At 41.6% G+C, this 15,128-nt stretch overlaps 1 protein-coding gene and 1 long non-coding RNA gene across 2 annotated transcripts; one reads left to right on the forward strand and one right to left on the reverse strand.

Moving 5' to 3' along the window:
* Positions 1–2,584: 2,584 nt before the first annotated feature.
* LOC143476593 (uncharacterized) lies at positions 2,585–7,148 on the reverse strand. Its single transcript, XR_013121333.1, has 3 exons — positions 7,066–7,148; positions 2,712–2,767; positions 2,585–2,635 (listed from the first exon to the last, which is right to left on the reverse strand). It is a non-coding gene; the product is annotated as an uncharacterized LOC143476593 (long non-coding RNA).
* A 4,832-nt stretch (positions 7,149–11,980) lies between these two features.
* Positions 11,981–14,725, forward strand: epcam (epithelial cell adhesion molecule). Its single transcript, XM_076975362.1, has 9 exons — positions 11,981–12,264; positions 12,693–12,782; positions 12,931–13,189; positions 13,325–13,387; positions 13,470–13,539; positions 13,625–13,723; positions 13,827–14,024; positions 14,139–14,183; positions 14,303–14,725. The coding sequence occupies exons 1-9, from the start codon at positions 12,207–12,209 to the stop codon at positions 14,327–14,329; spliced, it is 909 nt and encodes a 302-aa protein (XP_076831477.1). The 5' UTR covers positions 11,981–12,206; the 3' UTR covers positions 14,330–14,725.
* Positions 14,726–15,128: the final 403 nt, after the last annotated feature.

Below are 15,128 nucleotides of genomic sequence, written 5' to 3' on the forward strand. Positions count from 1 at the left end.
CAAAATGGGACAGGGTCAGGGAAATGGCCCTAGAAGGTACTAAAACGATACTCAAGAGAAAGTCCAGACAAAATAAAGGTGTGACGACTAGCTTATGGTTGGAGAAGAATGGCTTACCAGTACAGTTTCTCCCATCACCAGTGAAACCATTAAGGCAGAAGCACAGATGACTCCCCACAGTGTTGGTGCACAGCGCAAAATCACTGCATCCATCTGTTCCAGAGGCACATTCATCCTCATCTAGGGGGCAGTTAGGGGCAGTTAGGGGGGTGGGAAGGAGGGGCAAGAGAACAGTAGAAGAATAATGTGAAGGAAGTAGACAAACAAGTAAGATAATGATATCACTCAACTGAGAATTATTTAAGAATTTAATCGGTCTTAAAGCTGTGGAGGACTTATGTACTTATGTAATATACAGAGAGTAAGAATTTGCTTTATGGTAGGATTATTAGGACAGAACAGGTTATATGGCTATGAATTTGACTAGATCTGCGTTATTTTTATACAGTGCTCTACAGCAACAGTGTACAGTAAATTTTCATCAAATAATTACCGCTGCATTCAGTTCCATTTTGAATATAACCCATTTTGCAATCACAGGAAAATGAGCCAGGACTGTTCACACACATGGTCTCGGTCTTGGGACACACTTTTGTCTGACACTCATCAATGTCTGAACAAAGGAGTCCATCCCCATCAAACCCCATGTCACACACACACTGGTATCCAACAGGTGAGGGGTGGCAGAGTCCGTATTGATGGCAGGGCGGACTGCATGTCTTCACAGGTGGTGCACAGGTGTTATTGTACGCCACTGTGCCATTCAGACAAGAGCAAACATATGCTCCTGGAGAGTTAATGCACACAGAGAAAGAAGGGCATGTGACATTAGAGAGTACACATTCATCCACGTCAACGCAGGTGAAGCCATCCCCCTCGAAGCCCTGCTGGCATTGGCAGTAAAAGTCACCCGGGACATTGAAGCAGAGGGCACGCGAGTGGCACACGCCGCCTTCTGCGCATTCGTTCACGTCTACGCACGTTGTGCCGTTCCCGTGGAAGCCGTGCTTGCAGGTGCACGTGAACGAGCCGACGGAGTTGAGACACGTGGCGTTGGGGTGGCACGGCTGCCCCGCCGAGCACTCGTCAATATCAGAGCACGCGGCGTCTTTAATGGGCCTGCTGAACCCCGTCTGGCACGGACACTCGTAAGAACCCTCCGTGTTGGAGCATCTCTCGTTGGCCTTGCAAGGTTTTACCAGCACCTGGCACTCATTGATGTCCTGACAGATGGTGCTGTTAGTCAGCCTGAAGCCCAATGGGCAGACGCAGGAGAACGAGCCCATGGTGTTAACGCACGAGGCCCTGGTGCTACATCCACCAGCGTTCACCAGACACTCATCTATGTCCGAGCATCGAGTCACGCCGTCCCCGGTATAGCCCACCATGCAGCTGCAGTTGTAAGTCCCGGGCAGGTTCGTGCAGACGCCGTTCGGGTGACACTTCTGGGACAAGGCGCACTCGTCATCGTCAGCACAGGACAGGCCGTTGCCGTTGTAGCCGGGCAGACACGCGCAGGAGAAGGAGCCGGGGAAGTTCACGCAGGAGGCGTACGGGCTACAGCGTCCCACGGCGCACTCGTCCAGATCCTGGCACTGTGTCCTGTTGAAGACGTAACCCTGGCCGCAGTCGCAGTAGAACGATCCGGCGGTGTTGACGCAGGCCGCGCTGGCCGGACAGATGTTGCCCGCGGCGCACTCGTTCACGTCCGTGCACTGCAGCCCGCCTCCCAGGAAGCCGGACCGGCAGGAGCACTCGTAGCTGCCCAGCATGTTGGTGCAATCAGCATTTGGGTCGCAGTTATTTCTTCCATTGCACTCGTTGACGTCCACGCAGGTCAGACCGTTCCCCGTGTAGCCGTCCTGACAGGTGCAGCGGTACGAGCCGGGTGTGTTCACACACGTGGCGAACATACTGCAGATGTTGTTTGTGCATTCGTTGATGTCCGTGCACGTCTGTCCGTTGCTCTGGTATCCTGCGCTGCACAGACAACGGTACGTCCCTGGCAAATTCTGGCAGCCCTTGAATCCGAACAAAGCGGCGCACACACCTGGCGTCTCCGTGCACTCGTCTATGTCCAGACAGAGGTAATTTCCGTTACCTTTATATCCGGGGTTGCACGTACATATGTACGAACCAGGGTTGTTAGTGCATGTTGCGTTCCAGTGACAGATGCCCGGTGTGAGGCACTCGTTCACGTCTGCGCACTGAAAGCCGTCCCCGCGGAAGCCGGTTTTGCACTGGCAGTCTCGACCGCCGTCTCTGTTGATGCAGACGGCGTTGACGTTGCAGCCGGCGTTTCCCGTCAGGCACTCGTTGACGTCCGCGCACTGGAAGCCGTCGCCGGCGTAGCCGTCCAAGCAGGCGCAGGTGTAGCTTCCCAAGGTGTTGACACAGTGTGCCTTCACACTGCAGCTGCTGACCCCTGTGGTACACTCGTCTATGTCCACACACTGGATTCCGTCCCCGCTGTAGCCGGGCAGGCAGACGCACGTGAAGCTGTTGCGCGTCTTGGCGCACTCGGCATTTGCGTGGCACGTCATTCCTATTGCTTGGCAGTCCTGGACATTGCCAGCTATGAAAAGGGAGAGATGTATGAGATAAAAGCAGTGGGTAAAGTGGAAAAGTGGAACAGTAAGAACCTGACTCACCTGCGCTGGGGTGTGTGAGCGCAGCACATAAGCACAGCAGGCCCAACACTACAGCCCTGTACAAGAGAAAGAGTGTTATCAGGATATCAGAGACCTGCTCTAGAGTTCTGAAGAATACTGAAAAAAACGGTCCAGACACTTCACGTTCATGCTCTATCACAGTTCACAAAAAATGCTTGAGCTAAGCAAATGAGAACATTGGGGGTTTGGCCCAGCACGTCTGCGTCAGAATGTGTAGTGGGAGTTGTGGAGGACTGGGGTGGAAAGGGTTAACGTGTCTCGGGAGATCAGGTGACCAGTCGACTAAACGACTGGAGTCAGGGGACCAACACCTGCTGCCAAACCAGCTCTCTGTAGATGAAATGGTAAAAATTGTCTGTGTTTGATTACACTATGTAACACAAGTTTTGTTCCCAGCTTTTTAATGTTATATTCCAATTGCTTATGTCTAAAACAAATTAAAAATTGCTTACATTTATCATAAACTTTGCTTTTGTGACCACGGCAATGAAAATTATGAATTTTTTTATAGAAACAGACGATTTTGCATCTTCTCATTTATACAGTCAGACTAAGAACACTATAGGCATTGCAAATTTACACAGATTACCAAAAACTGTTCAGAAGTGTGTGGCTTTCCGAGATTTATGACTATACTGCAAATCAGTTTCAAGAATCAATCCCCAAATATAGTCTGCCATCATGTTCTCGTTATATTGTCCTTGGTAATGGCGTTCAAAGTTCATAATGTCCTGGTGGAAGCGCTTGCCTTGCTCCTCTGAATAAACTCCCATGTTCTCTTTGAACTTATCAAGATGAGCATCAAGGATGTGGATTTTGAGTGACATCCTGCAGCCCATTGCAGCATAGTTCTTTATCAGAGTCTGAACCAGTACATACTTTTCATCTTTATGATTGCCTAGGAAGCCGCGAACCACTGCGACAAAACTGTTCCAAGCCGCTCTCTCCTTCCTAATTCAGCTTCTTGGGAAATTCACTGTACTCTATGATCTTCTTGATTTGTGGTCCGACGAAGACACCCACATTTTGATCTTTGCTTCAGACAGCTTAGGGAAAAGATCTTGGAGGTAAATGAAAGGTCTCGACTCCTTATCTAGAACCCTGATAAATTGTTTTATGAGCCCCAACTTGATGTGTAGTGGTGGCATCAGCACCTTGCGTGGGTCCACCAGTGGCTCCCACTTTACATTGTTCTTCCTCACAGTGAACTCTGTCCGCTGAGGCCAGTCCCGCCTGTGGTAGTGCGCTTTAGTATCCCGACTGACCCAAAGGCAAATAAAGCAAGGATACTTAGTAAAACCACCTTGGAGGCCCATCAGGAATTACACCATTTGACACCAGCAGAGTACTTTTTCGCTCTTGTCTTTATAAAATGGCCACATAGCCCTTCATAGCAAAATGCGTCTGCTGGATGTATGCAACCTCTTGATGCCATCTAAATTGACTAAGTTGCTGTGTACTGTAAGGAAAAAGGATGTCCCTCCAAACTCGATAAAAATGGTCAATCTTTATTCCATGCAGTATCAAAGTACAAGAGTGTACTGAGGATTCAGCAGAGCAAGACTGATCACGCAGTAGCAGAGTAACACACAATATATACATTTGAAAGTAGTGGTCCTTCCTAAGCTCCTTCTGTAATGGGTGTGGGGTGAAGTGTGAATACTGTCGTTATCAGAATCTGAATAGATATTGAATTCACACCTGTCTATCTAGGTCAATTCCCCTTGTCTGTGATGGCTGTTGCCCACATACTATGCAATCCCAATCAATTAGATAATGTCTCTCCGTCTCTCAGGAAGGGCTATAGTGGCCCTATATAACTGTAGTTATACAGCTACCTACAATTCTGTACAGTCCCAGAAAGTTCTAGATAATTCTGGACAGTTCTAGAAAATTCTTGATAGTTCTCACAAATCCAGAAGCTTCTTAAGTATCTTGAAATATGGCGAATATACTTAAAAATAGATCAATTTCAAAATATCATTGTGCTGACCACAAAAGCAAAGTTTACAGGAAATAATAAAGTTTTTCTATTCATTTAGGGTACAAACAATCAGGAAAACACACTTAACAATTGGGAACAAATTTTTTTTTGAAAATTGTTACATGGTGTTATTTAAAAAATTTAGTTCCTAATTGTGCTGTAGATTTGTAGACTGTGCTGTTTCTTATGAAACCTGAAGCTTGCTTTACCACAAATGTAAAAAAAAAACAGCAAGCTTTCAGAGTGGAAGTGAATTTGAACACTAAACAGTGAACAGTGAATTTGCTTAAAACATGTTTATATGGAATATAAGCAGAGTCTGAATTATACAGTGACAATTAGAGTTAACTCCCTGTTTACCAGGAAAATGTATTGTAATATTTACAACTACAAGTAAGGATATGAATGACCACCTCAAAATAGTTGTTTTTACCTCTTTTGGGAGGGGGGGGGGGGGGGGTAAAAACCAAGTTTCAATTAGGAGTGTCAGACACCCCCCCCCCCCCCCCCCCCACACACACACACACATTATATCCGTGAATAGAGGTAATGGTTCATGGTTTCACGTAAAGGTACAGATCACCTATTTGTATATAAAACAAATGTGTCATGTTACAGTGTCCAATTTCCAATTTAACAAGTCACAAAAAATCATAATGTAGGAGTCGTAGCCTCCAGCATAATGGGTGAGAGTAGATGACATTTTGACCCAAAAGAGATTTCCTGGGTGTGTAAGCAGATTGAAGGAAGTCTGTTTGAGTCATCCTCTTCACCCTAGAGAACACTACATACTTATCATGTTTTTTTATAAAATGGTTCTCATCATTTTTTTAAAATAGTTCTTCACTTCTGAAATAATATATATTTTTATGTAAATATCCAGATTTTAATGTTTCACTTTTATAGTGTCATGATTTACCTGTTTAATTTGGTACGGGGCAACTCACATATAGTATATACACAGATACCTGTTAGATGGAGGTTCAGGCAGCGTGCGGCTCTTATTATTTTAGTGAAATAACGCTAAATAGTTCGTGATTAAACAACAAACATACACAGATTTCCACGCAACTGACAATACGACATACACTTAAATACGCAAACAATTACAAGCAACAGGCACGACACACAATTTCCACAGAACAAGAGACAAGCGATACACACAGAAGTCCATATATGGGCATGGATGAAGGCGACCACACCCACACGGACATGCCACGCCCCAAGGGAGGAGTCAGGGACTGTACCAGGTGCAGTATTGTCCCAGTAGGCCAATACTCCCCCTGTAGGCCTAAATCTAGCAGAGATCACACTCCCATTCACAGTGATCTACTTGTACATTAAACCGCTGCTCTCAAGACTTCCCAGAGTTCTTTAGATTTAGACTGCCTTATAGTGCAATCAGAAACTGTAACTGAAGTATATATATATATATATATATATATATATATATATATATATATATATATATATATATATATATATATATATATATATATAAATAAAACACTGCTATGGTATGGTACTGTCATAAACATTAAATAACCAGTAAACATAAAATATATTATGATATACAATATATATATATATATATATATATATATATATATATATATATATATATATATATATATATATATAAACACTGTATACAGGCCTATATATATATGTTGATGGCCTATATATGAATATTTTTCAAACCAATGTATACAGTATATAATTTAAATAATAACAACAACAAAAATAATAACAAAACAACAACAATAATAATAACAATAATGAAATTTTTTAATGTGTTTTAATTAAAACATCAAAACATTTGCCCCTCAGCATGCAAGTGCTCAGTGTACATGAGAACGTGTTCAGGGCCTCATAGGTGCTCAGCCTACATGAGAACGTGTTCAGGGCATCACTGCCTCATGAACCTGGTTAAGAACACCAAGAGCTTCCAGCGCATCATCCCAAACTGTCCAGTAATTGGCGACTCTGAAGATCTTTACCATCTACAGCATCTACTAAACCATCTATTCTGGTTTAACAGTATATTCATGTGTTAGTTCATTATTTTGATAAACCAGGTGTGTCCAACTTTTGACTGGCAGTGTGTATATATAAAGGCATATATAAATGCATGTGGATGCACATTGCTATAGTACATATATACACACCCACATCATAAATAGTGTAACATGTACAGCATGTTGTATGATTGTATTATGCTAAAAGAAACAGATAGACCAGACAACCCAGCTCCCAAATCAAAGAGTCTGGATGCTGACACCAATTATACCGTAGCTAAGAAAATATAAAACTGAACTAGGTAACAAAAATTTAGAAAAAAGTACTCACTGCATATCTCACAAGAGACCCGAAGACGGTGAGGCTGGCATTGGGAAGACAACGTGGGTCTCTCAGGCTGATCCGTGCATCTGTGACTCTCTCTCAGGTGACCACCGTGTTTCTGGACAGACTCTCTCACTCACACACTCTTACTTCTCTGGAGATGGAACACAATGGACCATCTTATTGTGCGATGATATCTTAAACCAACCAAAAAGGGAACACCCATATTTTCTTATGGTCATGTTTTGTCCTCCTTGTGAGCTGACTGCTTTCTTTTGGTGTTTGTCCTTTCCCATAAAACACATGTGGCAACAATGAAGAGTCTCATTTCATTGTGCTGGGACCTTGGTGAGAATACCCACCGTGCACCACACACAGTGTAGCTCTGTTCAGGGCAGGTGGTCATTTTTACATTTGCACGTCCATGTCTGTAATCACTACTAATTTGATTAAGAATTCCACATCAGGATATTCATATCCAATTATGTCACTGGATAAAACTATTTATTCATCACAGCTGTAAATGTATGTAATGTTGCTTTGGGAAGGTTCTTTTTATATTTTGTTATACTCATGTGTAACGACAATAAAGAGTCTCTGTATGTATTCATTACTTCTGTTTATTTATTTTCTAAATAATTTCACATAACATTAAGGAAAAGCAGATACATATATATTTAACAGATATATACATATATATCTATCTGTTAAAATAAATGACACTGGTAAATTAATAATCTTAATAATTGTCTGACTGCTATAAAAATCTGGATGTCAAACCATTTTCTTAAACTAAGTGATGAAAGGACTGGTGTCGTTTTGTGGTCTCTGAGGAGAAAAAGGTGCAGTCTGCTTTAGATTCTGCTGGTTTAACATTCCTCTAGCGTTTGTAGGTTTGAAATGCATAAAAATGCTACAAAAATTTGTTTATTGCAAGACCTTTGAACTATTTTACCGAAAAATAATAATAAAAAAAAACGTTTCTTCCAGCTCTTCCTCCACCCATTTGATCTTCAGTTAGGGGTTCTATCTTTGCTTTTTTTTCACAAAACAAGGCAAGGCAGACATTTGTAAATATGTAAGGCCAAATCAGTTTAGAGTTGTGTATACTGCTGTGTATGCTGTCAACAGAAAGTAAACATATTAAAACATGGATATGACAACGTAACCAAGAGGTAAGAAAAAAATGGATGATAAATCATTTGTTATAGGGTCTGTTTTTGTTTAGGCTGTTTTTGTTTAGGCTCTAATGGCTGAAACCAACCTGTTAACATAAGAGATAGTAACAGAAAGCTAACAGAAGACGAAGGTTAAAGACAAAGCTGTGTGAGAAATCTTGACGTGATCTTTAATTTCAAACTTAGTTTCTCGTTGCACATGAAGAGGCTTCTTCAAACCTGCTTTTTCAGCTCATAAATATGTAAAGTTAGAAATTTCCCACCCTTTTCTGACAGTGAAAAAATTATTCATGCTTTTGTCTCCACCCATTTTATTACTGCAATGCTTTAATTACTTGTCTGAACCAGTGAGAGGTGGTTCGTCTACAGCTTGTTCAAAACGCAGCTGCTTGTCTTCTCACTAACACAAAGCATAGGGACGAATTACACCAGTATTGGCTTCTCTGCACTGGTTACCTATAAGTTATAGAATTTATTTTTAAATTGTAATGATTACTTATCGGGCTGTGAATAATGAGGCTCCAGCATACATTACTGAGCTTGTATTTCGTCTTCATAGTGTGAGAACTCTAAGGTCATCAGAGCTGGGGTTATTACCTGCCCCTGGAGTTTCATCTGCCCCCTGTACTAATTTAAAATCAAAGGGGGAGCGGACTTTTGCAGTTTTGCAAACTGTGGAATAATCTCTCTGCTGACGTCAGACTCTCTGACTCAATTCACGGTTGAAGAGACATTTTTATTCTCTTGCTTTTAACAGTATGTGATTGGTGTGCTTTAAAACCCGGTGTGTATTTTGGGTATTTATTTAGTTATCTATATATAACTTCCGTGAGTTTAAGCTTATAATGTATTTAAATTGTCCTGTATTGCATTTTATTTTGTACATATTTGTAAAAGCACTTTGTGACTCACTCTAGAAAAGTGCTATATAAATAAAGTTTTATTTACTTACCACTTACTTATCCAAGATGACTTATAATTTCAAGCTTGTTTTGTATATATATATATATATATATATATATATATATATATATATATATATATATATATATATATATATATATATATATATATATATATATATCATAATATATTTTATGTTTACTGGTTATTTAATGTTTATGACAGTACCATGGGTCTGATAGAATAATGCAATTTCAAGCTATACATTCTGCAGTATTGACAAACAGCTAACTTTGACTTTAAGGTCTCTTCAGCAGTACAGTCCTTAAGTAGATCATAAACTTATTTAAGAAACTCTTGAACACTCTTAGTCAAATATATTTTCCTGAGTATGTAACAGCTATGAAGAAAACCACAATAGACAAAAGGAATTAGAGCCACTGCCTAAGACCAGATCCATGAACGGTGTTCATTAAACATCTTTGATCAGTCGCACCGAAGACGTCTTAGAAGTGGCGTACTGGGCTACACCTGGAGGGCTGGTGCACTCACGTCTGTTCAGTGAACGTCTACATAATGACTTTTGTGGCCCACATGACCCTGTGAGTCACTCCATTTTAGTTAAAGGTATTAAGATATTAAGTTATTAAGCCACTCCATTTTTAGTTTAACCATCTTCAGTGTGAACACTCATATGAGAGTCAGACATGTCTTGAATGACAGTTATGACCAAACCTTACTGCATTAGAATCATGGTTATGTAGAATTAATAAATTAAAAGCTTCTTTTATACATATACACATTTGTAATATTTTAGATCTCCTTAACTATTTTGACAGCAGATATATCATAAACTGAATATTTATGCAAGCCTCAAGCTTTCAAAAAAACTGACTTGCAAAAGTTGTAGGCTCAAGGTAAAAACGAACCTGCTCTATTAGTCCTAATGGACATGGCCATCATGATGTAGAAGTTGGAATAACAATAAAAGAGCTTTCTATTCTCCTGTGATGTCAACGTTTTAAATATAAACTTTAGAAACATTAACAATATTTACATTGATATTGTCTTCATATTAACAAACTGCAGGTAACTGAATGTGTGTGTCTATACTTATTTATGTACTTTACCTGTAAAGATTAACAGAAACTGGCAAAGAGACGTCAATAAAAACAAAAGCTCTGTAACATACATACTGTGCTAAAGTTGCTTTCTTTGTTGTATAACAACATACATGAAAATGACTAATCCATAAGCTACTGTGTTAGGAAAGAAGCAGTGACATAGCGTATCATATCCAGAACATTCCTGTATAAACAGGTTCATAATGCTAACTTCGTTTTGAAGTGATACCAAGGCTAACCAGTATTCCAGCATTATTGCTTACTGATCGTGTGCTTTCTTTTTCCCACATCAAAGAGATGTTACGTCCTTTGTATTTTTTGAACTTAGTGAATAGGCACTTATTTCAGCCTTAAAATAATTTGACTTTCCATATACTGCTGAACATAAGCCTCATTACACCCCCTCCTTTTCTCTCTCTCTCTCTCTCTCTCTCTCTCTCTCTCTCTCTCACACACACACACACACACACACACAAACAAAACCAGACCTTGTGACACTACAATCCTATATCCTTTTTTTTCAACCAATAATCTTTTCATCACTGAAGAGTAAAAAAAAAGGTGTGGTAAAACAGGCTTGTTGGATAAAGAAATGCCATCACCTGGAAACAACAATAAACACACCTGGAAAACAGGAAAAACCCCGGAACAACAACAATCTGTTCATAATAAGCAGTCAATTCACTTACCAAAATGAAATATCGCAGATTTAAAAGCAAAAGAAAATCAGTTTAATATGTTAACAGAGGACAGCGAGACTGAAGTCCCATAGCTGTAATGGTTTATTACCATGTTTAAGGTTTATTTCCTGAATAAATTGTTGAGTGTTGAATTATTGAATTCTCGATCTGTAGTAAGGATGTTGAGTGAGTAATGAAACCTCCACCGTGATGAAGAGTCTCTTTAGATATTTGGTTAGTCACTCTTTAGGGACACCGACTTTATCCTCTTTAGCAATGTATCATCTTTTGTGAGTTTATAACATTACAGAAACTGGGAGTGAATATAAGTATTTTCGGATTCAAGTGGCTGAACGTGAAACCCCGTATATTTTAAAAGACATTCCATACATACCTAATCAGTTTTGTGAATATATTTACACACACATATAAAAGAAACACTGAAAAACATTATATATCGTACTATTTCGACTTTAATTCAGATACAGGTTTGTGCAAGTTACTTTTCTCATCACTGGGTAACATTTCCCCAAACCGAGACTGAATGTGTGGCCAGTGTGGGGAGTATGTGAGTATTGAGGTGTGATAGTCACTGCACTGACACTGAAATGGTGGCGGTCGGTGAGTCTAAAACTATCATCAGTTTCTCAATGTCAAAGTTTGGCCATTTCTGCAAAAACACAATGTTTCTGTATTTAGAGACATTTGGCTGGAGGCACCTTGGTACAAACGTGTTCCTCTGGTTTCAACCTGTAGGCTTCCTAACAGAGGAAAATAGAGAAACGTTCAGTACTTTCCAAACAAGACATGTTTAAATTATTATTGAACTAAATTCCTACATCGTGCAGAAATCGTCCACGTCGCTTGTTTTAATTTAATGTGAATAAATCCATGTTCTCCCACCGATACTGGAGCTTTACCAAATATGGTGACGCGGAAACAACGAGCAGCGCGAGATTCCACAGGCCCGCCCACATCCGGGTCCTCCCTGACGTCACCCGACTTGCGCAGGTATAATTTGGCACCTGCGGAGACTTGATGTTAGTTGAGTGGTGGAGTCAGGTGGAGATATATCGGGCTGTTAGTGAACACCACGACGTTCATCCGGATCTTCTGACTTGGATTACAACTTATACCGTTTGTAGGTTTTTGTGTTTGGAAGGAGCGGTTTGGAACTAAGAAGAATTTTTGGTTTATCATTTTTTTGGAGGCGTTTGGAGAACCTCGTACTTTTTCGTGTGTGTTTAGATCTGGTTTTAATCATGAAAGCTGTTATTGCGTTGTGTCTTCTGGCGTTTGTCGCTGGATCTTCTGCTCAAAGTAAGTGTTCCTGATGCTTCTCTGACTAGGCGTTGGTTTGGGGACAGGGTTGTAACCTAGAGTTAACCGTGGCTGTTGTATGTAAATTTGTTCTTCTGGTTTGATTTGGCTCCCCGTCTACTGTTCCGGTCGGAGAACTCGTTTTGTAGTTGTTTGATGTGTTTAGAGAAGGAACAAACGTTGTAAAACTGGTTTTCTGGGGAGGGGCGTTGCTTAAATGTTTTTTACCCCTGGCAACGCTGCGCTGCCCCGCCCCCTGTGCACACCTGTGTTCTACCTGTGGGCCTGGACACGGACCACACCCGTGTCTCGGTTCACACCACAAACACTACCTACTATAGCGCAGAGGTCTTCCCTCAGCTGGGAATATCGCAAAGATGTACAACTCTAGTATATGTTTCCTAAACATACTAATCTTAATCTTGCAGACTGTCCAACCATGAAGTGGGCCAATTGTGACGGAGGTTGTTCTGTTCTTGTTGGTGACGGAACTAAACAGCCACTGGACTGCACAAAATGTAAGTTCATTAGTTGGTTGTGAATAATGTGGTTACCCGTGAATGTATATCGTGTGTGTGATTTTTAGTCTGGCATATGCTTCTCGCGGAGGGGCTAATCTGATGAATAAATACTGAGAGCCAGCTAACACTTGCCTCCTCCCTACAGTGATTCCCAAATGCTTCCTCATGAAGGCGGAAGTGTACCGTGCCACCCATGGCATGGACACGAGATCTATCGGTGGAAAGCCGGTTGAAACCGCGTTTGTGGATAACGACGGCATTTACGACCCCATCTGCGAGAATGATGGTACTTTCAAGGCTATCCAGTGCAACAACACGGACACCTGTTGGTGTGTTAACAGCGCAGGTGTTCGCAGGAGTGACAAAGGAGACAAGAACATAAAGTGTGAACCAGTGGAAACTTAGTGAGTGACTCTTGCTGTCTTCTAATAGTGCTCGTTATGCCACTCCCATGTTATGGTACTGGTCTAATAGTGAAGTTGATGCGTTCTGTGTATAAATGTGTTGATGCGCCCTGACTCATAGTTTTGTTTCTCTAGCTGGGTCCGCATTGAACTGAAGCACAAGGACGTTGGGCCTATTGATCCCAGCACACTGAAGACGTATGTATTCGACCTTTAACTTAAGTAATTTCTCTTTTGAAGTTACTCAAGTGCTAAAAGTTTGAATTTGTGCACACCACAGGGGGATTGCTAATGCCCTCCAGAATCGTTATAAGATGCCTCAGACATCGGCGAACACCCTTGACGTCCAGGTAAGGACAGCCTGGGCCGTTTATCTCCCTTTATTGCATTAGTGCTGAAATCCTGTTGGTTATAACTGGTCGATTTCTGTTCCAGTATGACGAAAAAGCCCGTCTGATTATCGTGGATGTCCAGAAGCCCAAAGGAGACCGTGCTACAGACCTGTCTCGTATGGCCTACTACATGGAGAAAGATGTAGGTTGCTAAAGCTCCCACTTCCTGCTTCTGTGCCAACACTGTTCATGTTGCATTGCACATTTGCTGTATTAATCTAACAGCTATGCGGTTTTGTTTCTAGGTCAAAGTTCTGCCCCTCTTCAAAGATCCGTCGCCCTTTCAGCTAGTCGCGGGCAAAAACAACCTGACCATGGAGACCATCCTGGTGTACTACGTGGACGAGGTTGCCCCCACCTTCACCATGCAGAGACTAACGGGGGGTGTGATCGCTGTCATTGTTGTGGTTGTTCTCGCAGTGGTCGTCGGTCTCCTTGTTCTGGTTAGTTAGTAGAGCACATCTGTTTATTACGGGGGGGGGGGGGGGGGCTTGTTTATGTTGGCACCTATATTCATGCTTCCCGGACATGCCTTTAATAATGCATTCTTTCCACAGTTCTTTGTTCGGAAGAGAGACAAGGCCCAGTACACCAAAGCACAGGTGGGTGGTTGGTCCCCAAGTGGTCGTGGTTGAGGCCTACAGATGCACATTTGTTGCTCCGTCTGTCTACATCTCTCCTACTTGAAACCATTTCTTCATTTGTTCTGTTTGTTTTGCAGGCCAGAGAGCTGGAGAATATGTCGTAAAAGCTGCAGAGAGAAGTGCTGTTGTCTCGACACCAGGGACTCTGCGCGAGAGCCAACATCTACTGTATATTTGTTTTTAAGAGTCTTTTTTTTTTTTTTTTTTTTAAGGGGGGGGGGGTCAGGGGGGAGGGGTGGGTTGGTCAGTAAGTGCCTGTTACGTGTTCATGAAGTTTTTTGAACAAAAATGGATCTTTACAGTTACCCTTAAGCTGTGTTTAGGCACGCAGTCCAGACTATGTCCCAATCAGGTTAGATGGAAATCTAAGGAAGAATAGTCATGTCTAAACGTAGCCATGTTTTGTAAGTCTATATTTAATTAAATCTTGACTTTAGTAAATGTTCTTGGTGGAATTGAATATGTACAGATTGTTGTTTTTAATAAAAGTGTGTCCATCAGTGGTGTCAACATTTTTTCTTTATTTTTTAAATCTGGTGTCTTGAATGTTGGTCTAAACTGGTAAATCAATACAGCGTTTTCCAGCATGTAGAGTGACGTACATGCCTTTTTTAATATCGTTAACTTGGGAAGGTGGGTTGGATGTTTGTGTAATGGCTTATCTGGAACTGGACTACTCTAGTTTCCCTTTTATTAGCAAAACGGTTTCTCACTGGAATTCGTGACCGGATTTATGGCATTGTTATCACTTGTTCCAGTAGATGGAGGAGTGTAGAGAATGCGTGCTGCTTCAGGTATCCTCTCTGGAACAACACCACAGGTCTTGTGGGGGAGGTGAGGGGGCGGAGTCTCGTCGATACTGCCTGCTTTGTATGCGCTCTGGGATTTTCCTATACCAACAGC

This window comes from Brachyhypopomus gauderio, chromosome 15 (genome assembly GCF_052324685.1).
Source record: "Brachyhypopomus gauderio isolate BG-103 chromosome 15, BGAUD_0.2, whole genome shotgun sequence".
NCBI classification, from domain to species: Eukaryota; Metazoa; Chordata; class Actinopteri; order Gymnotiformes; family Hypopomidae; genus Brachyhypopomus; species Brachyhypopomus gauderio.